General features: G+C 41.1%; 1 protein-coding gene across 1 annotated transcript in view; it reads left to right on the forward strand.

Annotated features, from left to right (window-relative positions):
* MATN3 (matrilin 3) overlaps positions 1-14,009 on the forward strand; it is a 26,253-nt gene extending 12,244 nt beyond the window's left edge. Inside the window, exons 4-8 of the mRNA XM_006167681.3 lie at positions 135-260; positions 2,367-2,492; positions 5,768-5,893; positions 10,968-11,078; positions 13,145-14,009. Coding sequence (XP_006167743.1) covers positions 135-260; positions 2,367-2,492; positions 5,768-5,893; positions 10,968-11,078; positions 13,145-13,200 — 545 coding nt within the window. The 3' untranslated portion in view covers positions 13,201-14,009. The remainder of the gene's footprint in view (positions 1-134; positions 261-2,366; positions 2,493-5,767; positions 5,894-10,967; positions 11,079-13,144) is intronic.
* The last annotated feature ends 2,036 nt before the right edge of the window (positions 14,010-16,045 follow it).

The raw sequence follows: 16,045 nt of genomic DNA on the forward strand, positions 1-16,045 counted from the left end.
TGCGACGATACCCCTTTTTTGTGAGTGCTGTGTGTGTGTGTGTGTGTGTGTGTGTGTGTGTGTGTAAGTAGAGCGATTTGTAATTATTCAGTGCTGTTTCCATGTGTTCACGTGTCCTAATCGTCTTTCAATAGCTACCGATAAGTGTGCTCTTAACACGCACGGGTGCGCACACGTCTGCGTGAATGACAGAGCTGGCTCCTATCACTGTGAGTGCTACGAAGGTTATACCTTGAACGCAGACAAGAAAACCTGTTCAGGTAAGCGGGGGAGAAGCCTCTGCTGTTGTCAGTTACGTCCCTCCCTCCCTTCCTCCCTCTTTATCCAGCGTGGAGGCAGAGGTCTCACTGACTAGGAACTTGGTCTGTTTTTCTCTCTTGCCGTCCTTGGGCTTTTCCCATTTCAAAGTCTTATATAAAGAACTAAAAGCAGTACATGTATGTATCATGGCACACATATGAAATGTGTTGCTCATTTCCTTCTCTGGACCCAACCCTAACAGTCCTTTCCGAATGCTACAGACGGTTTAAGTTAAGTCAAGATCAAATAACACCTCACAACATGTTCATTGCTTACAAAGAGAAAGACAGTAACTTTATAGAGGAGAAAGCTGGTAGTCACCGCCCCAACCAGGTGATCAAGCTTGACATCATCAGCGATGACACCGCGCAGTAGCACGTGTCACCTGACACGATGTCCTGAGGACACACTACCACATCGATGATATTCTTGCTGAAGTTCAGAATCATGTGGGAACATTAGACTAACCCAAACTGAGAGACATTCTCAGCTCACAATATAATTTCCCCGTACTTCTCAAAAGTGTCACAGTCAGAAAAGTCAAAGGCTAAGGACATGTCCCAGATTGGAGGAGACTAAGAAGATGTGAAAATCAATGCAACGTGGGGTCCTCGACTGGGTCCTGGACCAGAAAAAATGGGGTTAGTGGAACAACTGGAAGAATATGAATAAAGTCCAGAGATTAGTAAGCCATAGTGTATCAATGTTGATCTCTTGGTTTTGATCATCACACGGTGGTTATGTAAGCGGTTAGCATTTGTGGAAACAGGGAAAAGTACAGGAACTCTTTAGATTATTTTGACAACCTTTTCATAATTCTGAAGTTACTTCAAAATGGCAAGTTTAACAATGAAATATAGTGGGAACAGCAGATAGCATAGTGGTTAAGGTACTGGATTCCCACATGGCCAGATATAGTTCAAGTCCTGGATTTAAAACTCACACTGGGTGTGTGTGTCTGTGTGCCCAAAATCCCAAGAGGAGAATGGAGGAGAAAGGATTGTCGTATGGCCATCCCCCCTGGGAGGTGATTTCTCTCTTTATAGTTAAAAATGTATCAGTACAGAGTAACATTCATTGAAGGAAAATTTGGGTCTTGAGTTCTGATGCTCCTCTGAGTCAAGTGGTCTCCTTTGAGCTCATTTTCCTCAGAGGACTACAATTTCTTCAAACTCTGTTTTTTCTGAGTCTAGTGTAATTAGCCACACAGCTGTTGGTATTCCTCTGAGTTGGGTAAATACAGTAAACCTAGAAGTATGCTTTAGAAAGTATTTTGGGGGCCAGCAAGTAATGTGGTGGTTAAGGCTCTGGATTCCCACATAGCTGACTGCGTTTGAGTCCCAGACCTGGTGGCTTGAAAATCTTGCCAGACATGTATGCACGCATGCTCAAAATCCCAGGAGGAGAATAGAGGAGAAGGGATTGCGATGTGGCTATCCTCGTGGGTAGTGATTTCTCACTTTCCCTTTCTCCAAGTCACATCCCACACAGTCAATCAAACAAACAAAAACAAAACCCAAACCAAGTATTTCAAAGACTCATAGATTATAAAAACTCAATACTGATGATTTTTAAAGAGAAATTGGGGGGAAACAGCAGTTAGCGTAATGGCTATGTCGCTGGACTCCCACATAGTCGACCGCGGTTCGCGTCCCGGACCCGGTGGCTTAAAACTCATGCCGGGCACGTGTGCATGCATGCCCAAGATCTCGAGAGGAGAATGGAGGAGAAGGGATTGCGGCGTGACCATCCCCCCTGGGGGGTGATTTCTCGCTTTCTGTCTCTGTCTCTCTGTCTGTCTGGCGAGTGCACGTACCCTATAGTGAAAAATCTCTCAAAAAAAAAAAAAAAAAAAAAGAAATTGGGCAAGCTCAAAGAATAATTGTGTGTGTAGGACTTTAACTCAGCTAACTTCTGCTTAGAGCAGGTAGTGCTGGTGGCTTTGGATAATTCCCAATAAGTTTCCCCTTATAAAATTCTAACTGTGGGTCAAAAGATTTCTAGCTATGGGTAATAGAGGAGCCTTTCAATTTTTCTTTCTTTTCTCTTTGACTTTCATTTGCCAGCTCAAGATAAATGTGCTTTTGGTGCACATGGGTGCCAGCACATCTGTGTGAATGACGGAGCTGGCTCCCATCACTGTGAATGCTTTGAGGGCTACACCCTGAATGCGGATAAGAAAACATGTTCAGGTAAGGCCCGACAAATTCCTTCACCTTTGGCTCTTTCTGTGGTAGTGAAAGCAGCTCGCAGTTCACCAGGAGAGGTTTTTAAATATACCTTTAAAAATTGGGGCTCTCCAGCTAGGTGCTACTTTATAGGATGTCTAAAGTTAGGCTTGTATTCATGGAAATGTACATATCAGCTGTGTTTGCTATGAAAATATTTAGATTAATTAAGGTCTTTAGTAATTCAATAAAATGTGGGGGGAAAACAGTATAGAAAGCAAACATAGATACCAGAGACAGTGTGGGAGGAGAGTGGGAGATGGCAGAGGGTAACAGATAGGGAATCAAGGATGGGGGAAAAAAAGAAAAACATACAGAAAACAAGAAATGGAAAATTATTTGCTGACAATAACATGTTTGTTGATGTGCTTGATTGAGACAATATACAGTGTACTCTGGATGCAAAACCTCATTTTGCATGCTGTGATGATGTACACTGAATGAATGCAAATAAATAAATTTAAATAAAATTTTAAAAATATCAGGGCAATCACAACACCAACATAGTATGTATTCAGGATTATACAACAGTGTTCATCCATTTTGACAAATGATTCATAAAACTATTTTAATAATCATACTAAAAGATAAAAAAAATAAAAACTGGGGCTCATGCATTCTACCATGTTTATAGGCTAAGGCACACATGGCATAGGAGGTGGTGAGCTCACTGGGTTTTGCACACATAGATCACTTCAGAGAATTGCAGGGAAATGGGTAGGGAGTGGGGGATATGAGAAAATTTTATAGCTCTGTACACCAGAGACTCTTTAAACAAACAGAAAACTCTAGAGGAAGTTAGTTGGACAGTAACTGGTGTGATAGGCAGAACTGATCTTTTTCCAGTTCAAACTTGGCCTGGAAATTTTCTGTAGTGCTAATCTTAAAGTGGGATCGTTCTAGTAAAGGGGACTTTGTGAATGCCTGGGTTAGACCCACACAGATCTGCCAGTAAGTTTGAGGCAAGTCATTCCCTCACAGTTTCTAGATGATCAATCTTCAGCGAATCTGAGCCTTACAGCTTGGCTAGTGAGCTTGTGCCAGCATGGCTGATCCTCATTAATTTGATTGAAACTCATTGGCGGAACAGTGCAGCATTTATAACTGTAAAAACACTCCTAAGAGACATTCCTAGTTCTCAAGGTGTGTTTAGCTTGGGCATGTTGACTGGTTTTTTAGGCTTTATGTATATTTTCCTCTTCTTCGAGGGGATGTATTGTGGGATTTTGTTAAGACAGAGGAGGAGAAATGGCATATCACTGATTTCTCTTTTTAAAAATGAAATCAATGAAAGAGCACTGAGCACTGACCTTGTTCCTGGGACTGCACCAAGCACTGTAAGAACACAAAGAGCAGAAGTTTCTACCTCTCAGCGAAAAGGGAGCCAACTCCCATGACAGCAGAGAATACATAGCCAGGGAGAGGGAGTGACAGGAGCGGAGGACTGTGGCAGCAGGGGAGGTGGGTGTCTGGGAAGGACTGGAGCTGGCCTTGAAAAAGGGTTAAGGTTTGGACAGAGGAGTGGAGGGCACGCCAGCAGAGACAGTTCTTGCTGGTTAGTTCAGACAACAGGATTCAGCCAGCTGGAGCGGAGAGGACCCGTGTGTGGCTGTGCTTGTCAAATGGTTATGGATCTCCCAGTTGGTTCTTTAAGCTGCCAGGAACATAGGGGCTCTGAGAAAATGAAGCAAAAACAATTTTCTATTTAAACCAATAGATATCATGGAGTAGAATGAAGAATTTTATTAAAAAAAATGAAACGTTGAAGACAATTTTCTGTTAAGGCAATACTATGAGATCACAGTAACCAATATTTTCCATGTGCAGCTCTAAGTATTTAAACACAGTGATGCCTTAAGTCCTCCCAGCAACTTGACTTGAGGAGGAAACTGAGGCACAGAGAGATTAAGTAACTTCCCAGTTACTCATCAGTAACAGAGCCAGGTACTTTAGTTAGTAGCAGAGTCAGAGTTTGAACCCAGGACCTTGCTCTAGTGGTTATTTAGGCTCTTAGTCATTATGTCACACTGGAAAGTTGGTGTGCACATGTTTAAAAGAAATAGCGAGGATTGTTCTAAAGCTGGGCACATTTCATGGGTCAGGTCACCTCCAATGGCTGCTCTCCCTTTACTGGGTGGTAGGGAGGCCCCATTAGGTGTGGAACCCCAGGCCAGGCTCAGGGTCTGTTGCATGTCCAGCTATGTCTAAAGAGTGGGTATTCACCTGAATCAGAGGAGAAAATGAACAGTCTGCTATTAGGCATTTTGCTGAAAAAATCGAAACTGTAGTGATGAAGGGAAATATTCATGCTATGATTGGAAAGGCACTTCATGGATAAGATTTTTATAGGGCTGTACATTTCATGCAAAGCTGTTTTATAGGCAATAGGGAGCCACGAGAGGTTTTTGAACATGGAATGAGTTAGGGGAGAGTAAGAGGAGGACAAATGGCCCCTGCAACAACAGTGGAAGAACTTATGTCTTCTAAGGTTTTCTGGATTTAACTGCAGAACCGCTGTTCTCATTTGCCTTGGGCCAGTTTGGACAACACTTAGTACAACACTTTTCTCTGTTCTCCACACAAATTTGGGCAAACTGTCTTTGTCCCGGAGATTTATTCATTGGAGACATATAGTTATGTACTTTATTATCCAACCATACATATCATCATTATTGTTCTTACTGACATTGTTACGGTTTTTCTTTCTGTGCTTGTGTGTGTGTGTCTGTGTGTCTCCAGGCCAATATTTTCTGTCCCACTCTGTAAGGGCGGCCCCTGGTCAAGGTCGTCCTTCTTGTGCAGTATTGCACTTAGCTGCACATACAGTCGGGTCCCTAATAAATTAGTGTTGGTGATGGCAACGGTGATCCATGAGTAGCTGAAGATGTCAGAGACACTGATAGTCATCAGAAAGGCCAAAGGTAAGTTCTGGAATATAAATAAGACTCAGTGGAGCTCAGTGCTGTGAGTAGAAGAAAAGCGAAGGCACTCAGATCCGGGCAAGAGATCAAAGGAGAGGAGAGTATGTGTGAAAGGTGAGGCTGGAGGGATGTACGCAGTGTACACAATGGAGAAGGGAAACAGGCTTTCTCTTGAAACGTGGGCTTGTTGCTGACTGCTGAAGGGTTTGTTCTCAGCACTTGGATCTAAATGAAACTTTTCTTTTTCACCCAAGTTGTGTTTAGTTTTCTATGTAATTAACATGTGAGTATTTTCCTTGCTGCGCCTCTCACGGACAGCACACGATAAGTGTGCTCTGGGCACTCACGGTTGCCAGCACATCTGCGTGAGCGACGGGCCGGCGTCCTACCACTGCGACTGCTTTCCTGGCTATAATTTGAATGAAGACAAGAGGACGTGTTCAGGTGAAGGTGGCCTCTTAGGCTTACTACCTTTGGTAGGCGTGAGCTTGTCTATCTTTGTGTCTAAAGAGCAGTAATGATCTTTTTTCTTAGATTCCTCTAGTGGCTCTCCGCTGTCTACAGAGTAAAACAGTTATGTTCTTCTGCCAGTCTGCCTTCTGTGATCTGATTCCATCTCTTTTTTCCTTTCTAATTAAAGTATCTTACTATCTAAGTGTGACATTTTTTAATTGCTAGAGAGAGGGCATGTATACTCTCCAGAGATAGACAGAAAGAAGGGAGAGAGAAAGCAAGCCCCAGTGATCATGATCATGCTGCAATTCCCTCTGCTTCACTTCTCCATCCTGCCAGGATTTTGAGCACCTACACACGTGGCTGGCATGTTTTGCCAAACTGCCGGGGCTGGAATTTGAACTGCTCAAAAGGCTATGTAGGATCCAACTTCCTTAACCACTGGGCCATGAGGCTGGCCTGCTGCATTTTTTTTATTGTGGCAAAATATACATAACGTTTACCACCTTAGCCTTTTTTTTAGAGAGAGAGTTTTGCTGTAGGGCACATGCACTTGCTGGAGAGACAGACCCAGAGAGACAGAAAGCAAGAAATTACCCTTGAGGGGGGAGATGGCCACGGCGGCAATCCCTTCTCTTCTACTCTTCTCTCAGGACTTTGAGCAAGCACACACATGCCCGGCATGAGTTTTAAGCTGAGGGGTCCAGGACTTGAACCATGGTGGACTCCGTGGGAGTCCAGCAACGTAACCATCGCACCATCTGGTGTTCCCACCGTCTTAGCCATTTTTAAGTATGCAGTTCAATGGCATTAAGTACATTCACAGGTGGGCTCGATGGCCTGCTGGTTAAGGCAGCTGCATTCCACATGGCTCACTGCATAGTTCAAGTCCTGACCCTGTGGATTGAGAAACATGTCTGCGTATGTGTGTGTGTGCCCCAAATCCCATAAGGACAGAGAAATAGAGGAGAACGGATTGTAATATAACCAATCCCCATGGGTGATGTTTTCTTATCCCTGTCTCTCTCTGGTGAGCACACTGCAAAAATAACAGAGCCGAACAAAAAGAGGAAGTACATTCACATTGTGCAACCATCACCAATACTCATTGCCAATTTTTGTCATCCTAGACTAAAACTCTGTACCTATTAAATAATAATTCTCTCTTCCCACTTCCCCCAGCTCCTGGTAACTAGTGTTCTACATCATCCTGTCTTTTCAAACTTTCCTGTTACATTTATTCCCAAGTCCATTCCTCCCCAGATCCTGTGGTCCAGACCTAGGGGGCCCTTTGCTATTTCCGGAATGTGCCCTGTGCTTGCTGGTTCCCGTCCTTTGCCATGATCCTCTTGCCTTACCACTTTTGATTGTCAAAGTTCAAGAACCACATCCTTGCCAACATTTGGTTTTGTTAGACTACATTTTTGCCGATTCAATGGCATTTATCCATTTCCCAGTTACTAATGACGTGAAGCATCTCCTCCTGTATTTACTGGCCATCTAGTTTCACACGTGGAAATACTATTTATGCTGTTTTTAGATTTTTGGTTGAGTTCTTTCTTTTATTTTAAAATATTTTATTTAACTATTTATTTATTTATTTATTTATTTATTTATTTATTTAAATTTACCAGAGAGGGATGGAGAGAGAGAGAGAGAGAGAGAGAAAGCGAGAAAGCAAGTTGCCAGTTCTGGGACTTGAACCACGATTGGCCATGTGGGAGTCCAACATCCTTAACCACCATGCTATCTGCCAGCCCCTATTGCGTTATTTCTTTTTTTTCTTATTGAATCACAGGGACTCTTCACATTATAAATCCTCAATGTTTTTTATGTATTGCAAATATCTCTTCCTATATCATGTTTATCTTTTCACTTTTTGCATGTCTCTTCCACAGTATTCATCATGTTTTAATTCTTAAGTTGGACAGCAGGTTTATTAGTGTTTATTTTTATTATGCTTTGGAACTTATGTGTGTTCATAAATTACTCTGAGTGAATCAAATATTACAAAATCATGCTTGTTCAATTTCTAGGTCATCTCCTTTTTTAACCTCGTTTACCAGTTTCCTTATTCTTCCATTGAAACGTGTCTTCTTTCAGAACATATATATATATTTATAATCTCGAGTGGTTTGACTCCAGCACGATCGTCACCACATTAGCCAAAGCCTGACCTTTGCAATAGCTTCCTGACTGTAGTGATAGTTTAAGTGGAGGGGGACAGGAAAGGGAGCCAGCGTGATGCTGCGTGACCAGCCAGCGGAGGGTGGCAGCAGAGCTTGTGGCGAGCCAGGCAGGGGCCAAATCAGGGTGATCATCTGGGCCAAGGGCAAAGAAAGGAGTTTATATTGGGTCATCAGAAAAGTCCTGAAGTATTTTTTCTGGTTTTCTATGCAAAAATGAGTCATGACTTTTCTGATGATCCAATATTTTATTCTAAGGACAATGGGAAGCTAGTGAAGGGTTTCAAGTAGTGGAGCTATGTGATTCTATTTATATTTAAAAAATATAAATAAAAAGTCATCCCAGCTGCTATATGGATAGAAGTGCCAGGTGGTGGTGCAGTGGTTTTGCAATTGACCCACATGGGAAGGGTCCTGGGTTCATATGTGCCCATGGTCCAGGCTGGCTGGGTTTAGGGGGTGGATTGTGGCATGTACGCTCTGTTTGGGATATCTCCTTCCTTCTCTTTCTCTCTGTGTGTCTCTCTCTTATGGAAGAGATAAGTGAATAGACTTTAAAAAAAAGAGAGTAGATCAAACAGGGTGAATAGAAGAGGGAGACTAGTTAAGAAGCTACTGCAGGGGCCAGCAGGTGGTGTAGTGGTTAAGCTACTGGACAACTGTGATTTGAGTTCTAAACCTGGTGGCTTGAAACTCATGCCGGGCACATGTGCGTGCATGCCCAAGATCCCGAGAAAAAAATGGAGGAGGAGAGATTGCAGCCTGGATATCCTCCCTTGGGGGTGATTTCTCACTTTCTGTCTCTGTCTCTCTGGTGAGCACAACACCCTATAGCAAAAAAATCCCCTCCCCACCCCAAAAAAGAAGCTATTGCAATGGTGCTGAAAGTGACGTAACCCAAGTAAAGGTAGCACAAGAAAATGGTGTTGGAATTAAAGTAACCCAAGATACACTATGTGGTAGAATGAACAGGGCTTGGTTACATAGGTTATGTTGGGAGAGAGCAGGAGAGGAATAAGGATGCCCTTCGGATTTCATACTTGAACACCTAGAGGACTGAGTACCTTTATCAAGATGGGGAAGACTGAGGGTGGATCAGATTTTGGAGAGAAAATGCAAGAGTTGTGTTTTAGACTTGTGTTTTTAATAGTCCAGTAGTTAGTAAACCTCAACCTTCAAGGGCAGTGATTTTGTTTGTATTTCTAGCATCTACCATAGCACCTGGCACATACCACATGCTCAGAAGTTATTTTTTCATTTAAAGTAAAGTATGGGTCAGTTTCTCGGGAAGGGCAAGCATAATAAGGAATAGCTTGCTTTCAGAATTGAGTAAGACCACGTATTGCCAGCCTACCTAAATTGCTAATCTTCAGAAAAATCAGTCTTGGACTTTTTTTTCTCTCCTGGAAATAGAGAAACCCAACATGATTTATAATGGTTTACACTGTCACCTCATTTTATTTGATTAACATTTACTTACTTAAAAAAGAGATCATTGACAGCTTGAAAAATTGAGTAAGAATAGGTACATCACTTCTAGGTTTATGGCTCAATTTTATATTTACTTCTTTTAGCTAGCTGCCTTCCCTCCCTTCCTTTAAAAACTTCAAGGTGTAATTTACATACCACAAAATTTACTTAAATTTTTTTCCTTGGCCTGTCCTGGACTCTGGTGGTTAAGGGAGCCAGATCCCATGTGGCCAAATGTGGTTTGAATCTCAGCCTTGGTGGCTTGAAAAAACATACTGAGTGTATATGCATGTGTGCCCCAAATTTCTACAGGAAGGAGAAATGGAGAAGGGATTGTGGTGTGACCATGCCCATTGGTGAGTGCTTTCTCACCCCACACCATCTCTCTGGTGAATGCACATGCCGTTTGGCAATTAAAATTTTTTTTCTTTAATCATGATAGTGTGTATGAAAGAAAGACAGAGAGAGAGAGATTTCTAAAATTTTAGGGTCAGTAAAAGATTGTAAGATCTTGTCAATTTGTGCAAAAACAACACTTAGGACTTTGATAGGCATTGTGTTGAATCTACAGAATAGTTTGGGAATACTGACATTTTTAACAACCTCCAATCCATTAGTGGGGAATATCTTTCCATTTATTCAGGTCTTTTGAAATTAATTTAATTTCTTTCAACAATGTCTTGTAGTTTTCATTTTACAATCCTTTTACTTCTAGATTTACTCCTAGGTATTTTATTCTTTTTGGTGCTATCATAAATGGATTGCCCTCTCAAACTTTAAAGGTTGCTACATTCAGTCTTACAATATTCTATGGGGTGTTTTAATTGGTATAGACCACTGAACCCCTGTCTTCCTGGAGCTTACAGTCCATTATGTAAGACAGTCTTATGAGAGAGGGAGAGAAAGCAACTCACAATGATTATGGTCATGCTGCTGTCCCTTCTCCATTTCTCCATCCTGTTGGGATGTTGGGCATGCATACACACATGCTCCATCTGTTTTTCAAGCCACTGGATCTGGAATTCAAATTGTGGTCAGCCATGTGGAATTCAGCTCTTGTAACCTACTAGACGATGGGGCTGGCCACCAACAATCTTTTTAAACTTCATTTTATACTGTAGATATCTTCTAGTAATCACCAATGTATACCGAATAATATAATGAACTCTCATATAACCATCATTCAACTTTGACAATTGAAAACATTTTCCCAACGTCTCCTACTATAAATTTTTCTGTGACATTAACATTCAAAAGTATTTTCACCTCTTTCTGCTTATTCTCATATCCTTTTGCCTCTGGAAAAATGCATTTAGGTAAGTCTTATAAATGGAAATCTTGAATTGTACATTTCCTGATTAGTTATAATTCCTAGATAACTAACATTTTGTGTACTGTCATTGTCTTAGCGGTTGAAGAAGCAAGAAGACTGATTTCCACTGAAGATGTCTGTGGCTGTGAAGCCACACTAGCATTCCAGGAGAAAGTCAGCTCATACCTCCAGAGACTGAACACCAAGCATATCCTTTCTGCTTCTGCTTGAAGCCAACGTAGCTACTGCACTGAGCCAAACATTGTAGAGCGTTCTCCAGGCAAATGCCTTATTTGTTAAGTTTTAAGATGAGCAGTAGTAATACTTTGTTTTTATATTTAGACTTCTTTTAAAATCATAATAGCCAATCTTCTTTCAATTTAATTTTTAAGTTTATTATTTTGTTAATTTGCTATTGGGCATGTGTGCTCACCAGAGAGAAAGAGACGCAGAGAGAGAGAGTGAAAAAGCAAGCCACCAGGTCCAGGACATGAACCACAGTTGGCTGTGTGGGAGTCCAGGGCCCCAATCACCATGCCACCTGCTGGCCCCAATGGACTGTTTTCACCCATTTCATATTTACATATAAAAGTAGCCAAACTGGGACCAGCAGGTTGTGTGGTTGTTCAGGTGCTGGACTCCCAGATGGCTAACTGCGATTTGAATCCTGGACCTGTGACTTGAAAATCATGCTGGTACATATGCGTGCATGACCAAAGTCCCAAGAGGAGAATGTACATAAGGGACTGCAGTGTGACCATCCCCTGAGGGGTGATTTCTTACTTTCCTTTTCATTGCCTTTATATGTCTCTTTCGGGTAACCACACACACCATATGGCAAAAACCTTAAAAAACAAAACACAAAACTGCTTAACTATTATCTTCCTCTCTGTCTTTCCATAGCTCTATATGAGCTTTTTCAGACAGATGGGGTGACTATGCTATAATTTTTAGGGTGGCTTTCTTTTCTTTTTTCTTTTCTTTTCTTTTTTTTGCTATAGGGCACAGAAAGACAGAGTGACAGAAAGTGAGGGGGACAGCCACGCCACAATCCCTTCTCCTCCGTTCTCCTCTCGGGATCTTGGGCACGCACACACACATACCTGGCATGAGTTTAAGCCACCGGGTCTGGGACTCGAACCATGACTGACTACATGGGAGTCCAGCGACACAGCCATTAGGCCAACTGCTGGTCCCATGGTGGCTTTCTTAATTCAGTATCTGTACATGTACAAAACAAGTCAGTTGCCTAATGGGATGTGATATTTTAAATTACACACAGTTGTATACTTTGGGTAGCCATGTGATCAAAAAGCAGATTTCAAAATGTGACGGTACCATTTCAGAAACAAACAAACAAAAAATCAGTTCTTTAGACAAAGGAGTAACTTAGGATAAGCACTTTTTTCTCATCACAGCTCAAGTTAACAACTCTGTTCCTATATACAGAGTGGAATTCAGATTGTGGTAGGTATCACCTCGGAGCATGCAGAGAATTTCAAATCAATGTATAGGAATTGATTTCCAAATCCTTCACTTGTACAAGATGTGATTTACAATCGGTTGGCATTCTTTCTTCCCATCTCTCATTTCAGTATTACCATTTTCCCCACTTCACACAAGAAAGGAACACCTGGGACCAGCAGTTAGCGTAATGGCTATGTCGCTGAACTCCCATGTAGTTGACCGCAGTTCGTGTCCTGGACCCGGTGGCTTAAAACTCATGCCGGGCGTGATTGCGTGTGTGCCCAAGATCCCGAGAGGAGAATGGAGGAGAAGGGGTTGTGGCGTGGCCATCCCCCCTGGGGGGTGATTTCTCGCTTTCTGTCTCTCTGTCTGTCTCTGTCTGAAGAGCGCATGTGCCCTATGGCAAAAACCTCTCCAAAAAAAAGAAAAAAAGAAAGGAACACCTGTCACTTACCTAGAATCCATGAAAGTGTATTTCCTGGAAAAGGAGAATTTTCAGAAAGGCACACAAAGGGGTGTGAAACAATTTCTTTAATTAAAACTTCAAAAACATTGCCCCTCCCAACCCTCATCCCACTAAAAGATGCCTTTCCAGTTACATTGTATATGAGCAAAAAACATTTGAAGACCACTGCAGTGGTCAAATTTAATCATGATCTCAGAAGAAGAGAATTTCTGCGTTTTAGAGGAAATTAGACCTTTGGTAAGCAAATAGTTTTGCTCTTTTATCTTGTGTTACAGTGCGTGAAAATGTGTTTGTTTTCTAATGTGCAAAAATAAATGGTGTTGGCCTTAACCACTAACCACTTGATGGCATTTTGGAGAAGTTGCAAGTAAAAGAATATGGACAAATACATCATTAGATTGCTCAAAGTTTTCACCTGGAAATGTGGAGCACTTGTCGTATTTAATATGCATTCATTCTTCTGCACCCTCGTAGCTCCAAAATTCCTGCTAATAGTTTGCCATTATAAATGCTTGAGTATTAATGGATAAGTAGTATGAAAACCTGGAGAATCGGTGCCATTTTCCCAAGGAAATAAACGTGCAGGTTCTTATTAAGAGCAAATGTTAGTATCTCTAAGCTGTGACTGTGAAAGAGTTTGTAAAAAAAAAAAAAGAAAAGCTTAATGTTTCTTTCTTTATTGACTGATTGAGCCATTTAAATTTTAAGTGTTTATACTAGTAAGAAAACTATACTCACAACGAAAACTTTAGATTTATTTTTTTCTTGATGGTATCTGTAATACAAGTCAGACTTACTACTGAAAGTACAATTTGTACAAAGTATTTACACTTAAAAAATTAATGTAACTAAATTGAGATGAATATAATTCAGAACTGTTTCTTTTAGTGACTTTTGTTCTTTTGCTAATTTTTGCTGGAGTATTATTGAAAAGATGATTAAAGATTATATTATACATATTTAAAAATAGTTGACAGAGATCAAATGAACATTATATACCATTTTAAATTCATTCTAGTTTTAGAAAGAAATGCACAAAAAGTATTAGTTGTGAATTAAGGACACTAAACTTTTTACCAAGAACAAAAATTCTAAATTCACTTTAGGATCCAACCAGTAAAATGAACATATCTATAAAACTGCCATAACACAATTTAATGTCTTTTTTAGTGTGATAGACCTAACTTTTTTCACTTATATATTTGATACACACACATATACAATTTTTTTAGTTTTAAAGCTTATACTTTTTGAACAAAACAAAGTATGTACTCAGTTCTTTATGTGGCTTGTATTGTCTTTAATATAATAAAAGTTATTATCTTTATATGTTACTGTCATACCTGGTTCTTTGGTGTTTCATATCAGTTTTGTCAGTTAAACATACTTTCTTAAATTAAATTGAATTAAGTTATTCATTTTTCTTCCTTTTTTTTTTTTTTTTGCTGTAGGGTACATATGCTTGTTAGAGAAAGAGCAAGAGAGAGGAAAACTGAGAAATCACCCCCGCTAGGAGGGATGGCCATGCCGTAGTCCCATCTCCTCCATTCCCCTCTGAGGATTTTAGACATGCACATCCACATGCCTAACCTGTTTTTCAAGCTGCTGGGTCCTGAACTCAAAACCGTGCAATTGGCCATGTGTGATCCAGCCACCTTAACCACCACAGTACCATCTGGTCCTTTAATAGTGAAGTTTCTTGTCAAAGTAGTATCAATATTTAATCTCACACTTTTTTTGGAGAGGTTTTTGCTACAGGGCACGTGCACTCACCAGAGAGACAGAAAATGAGAAATCACCCCCCAGGGGGGATGGCCACGCCGTAATCCCTTCTCCTTTATTATCCTCTTGGGATCTTGGGCACGCACACACATGTGCCCGGCATGAGTTTAAGCCACGGGGTCCAGGACTCGAACTGCGGTCGACTACATGGGTGTCCAGCGACATAGCCATTACGCTAACTGCTGGTCCCCAATCTCACACTCTTGAGGCTAACAGCATAAGTTTAAGTTAAATAGGAAAGCTTTAAGCAAGTGTGTTGTAAACAAGGGAATAATATAAAAATATCTAAATTAAATAAAATACTGATGAACTTTATATTAATATAAGCTTCTGAAAGGCAAAAATAACTGACAGATATAACCTTAAAGATGTATACTTTAAATAAAAAGATAAAAAGTGAATATACCAAGGCAGTATGTAGTGTATGAAGCATCTATTGCTACTTCTAAAATTCTTGAAGAAACAGACCATATGGTATTATTTTCCATACTTACTTGAATACAGAATCAGTCATACATATTAATATATGAAATGGTGGCACAGAGTTCATTTGCAAGAAGGAGGGGAGGTATTTAAACAGGTGAGTTTTCAAGGGCAGGACCATCAGTAACTGGCTTCAAATAGTCATCTCTTGCAGTTGCCTGCAGATCCCTGGGTTAGATAAAGCTGATCTGATTCATGAATTAAGTAGGGAGCCTGTGGGTGGGTACCATCGTATTTTAGGTACTTACAGTTTAATGTTGAGAAATAGATGCACAGGGACCAGCAGATGGTGTAATGGTTACGCTGCTCGACTCCCACGTCCTTCACCATTCGAGTCTGGACCTGGTGGCTTCAAACTCACAGTGAGTGCATGTGCGTGCCTGCCCAAGATCCCGGGAGAATAGATTGCTGTGTGGCCATTCCCCCTGGGGGGTTTCTTGCTTTCTGTCTCTCTGGCAAGCGCATGTGCCCTATTGCAAAAATCTCTCCCAAGAAAAAGAAAAAAGAAAAACAGATGCACAAACAATAGAAAAATGAACATTATTCAAAAGGGACCAGGTGTGAAGTTTGGAAATAATTCCTCAGGAAAGTCTTATTTTTGAGGGATTGGCTAAGCACAATTGTCCTCTTAAGAGAGTAGAAACACTGGGGGACCCCACGGTGGCACATTGGTAGGATGTGAGGCCTTTGGGGGTAGATTCCAGATGAGAAGGTTTCAGTTCAAGTTCAGCGGCCTCTCTGAGTACTTTGGGCACACACTTACCCATGCCTAGGGCTCGTTGAAGGCCGGGGGTGGATCATGGCATTAGAATCCTGATGGGGGTGTTGTCTCTCTCACTGAAGAAATAAAGTTGAAAAAAAAAAAAAAAGGTGGCGGGTATCATAGGATGTAAGAAGTGGCCTGTTAAGTACATACCAGTGCACTGCGGGACATACTACAGAAACCATGTTGTCTTGTTGAGAGCAGGACCACCATT

Source organism: Tupaia chinensis, unplaced genomic scaffold (assembly GCF_000334495.1).
Source record: "Tupaia chinensis unplaced genomic scaffold, TupChi_1.0 Scaffold144952_1, whole genome shotgun sequence".
NCBI classification, from domain to species: Eukaryota; Metazoa; Chordata; class Mammalia; order Scandentia; family Tupaiidae; genus Tupaia; species Tupaia belangeri.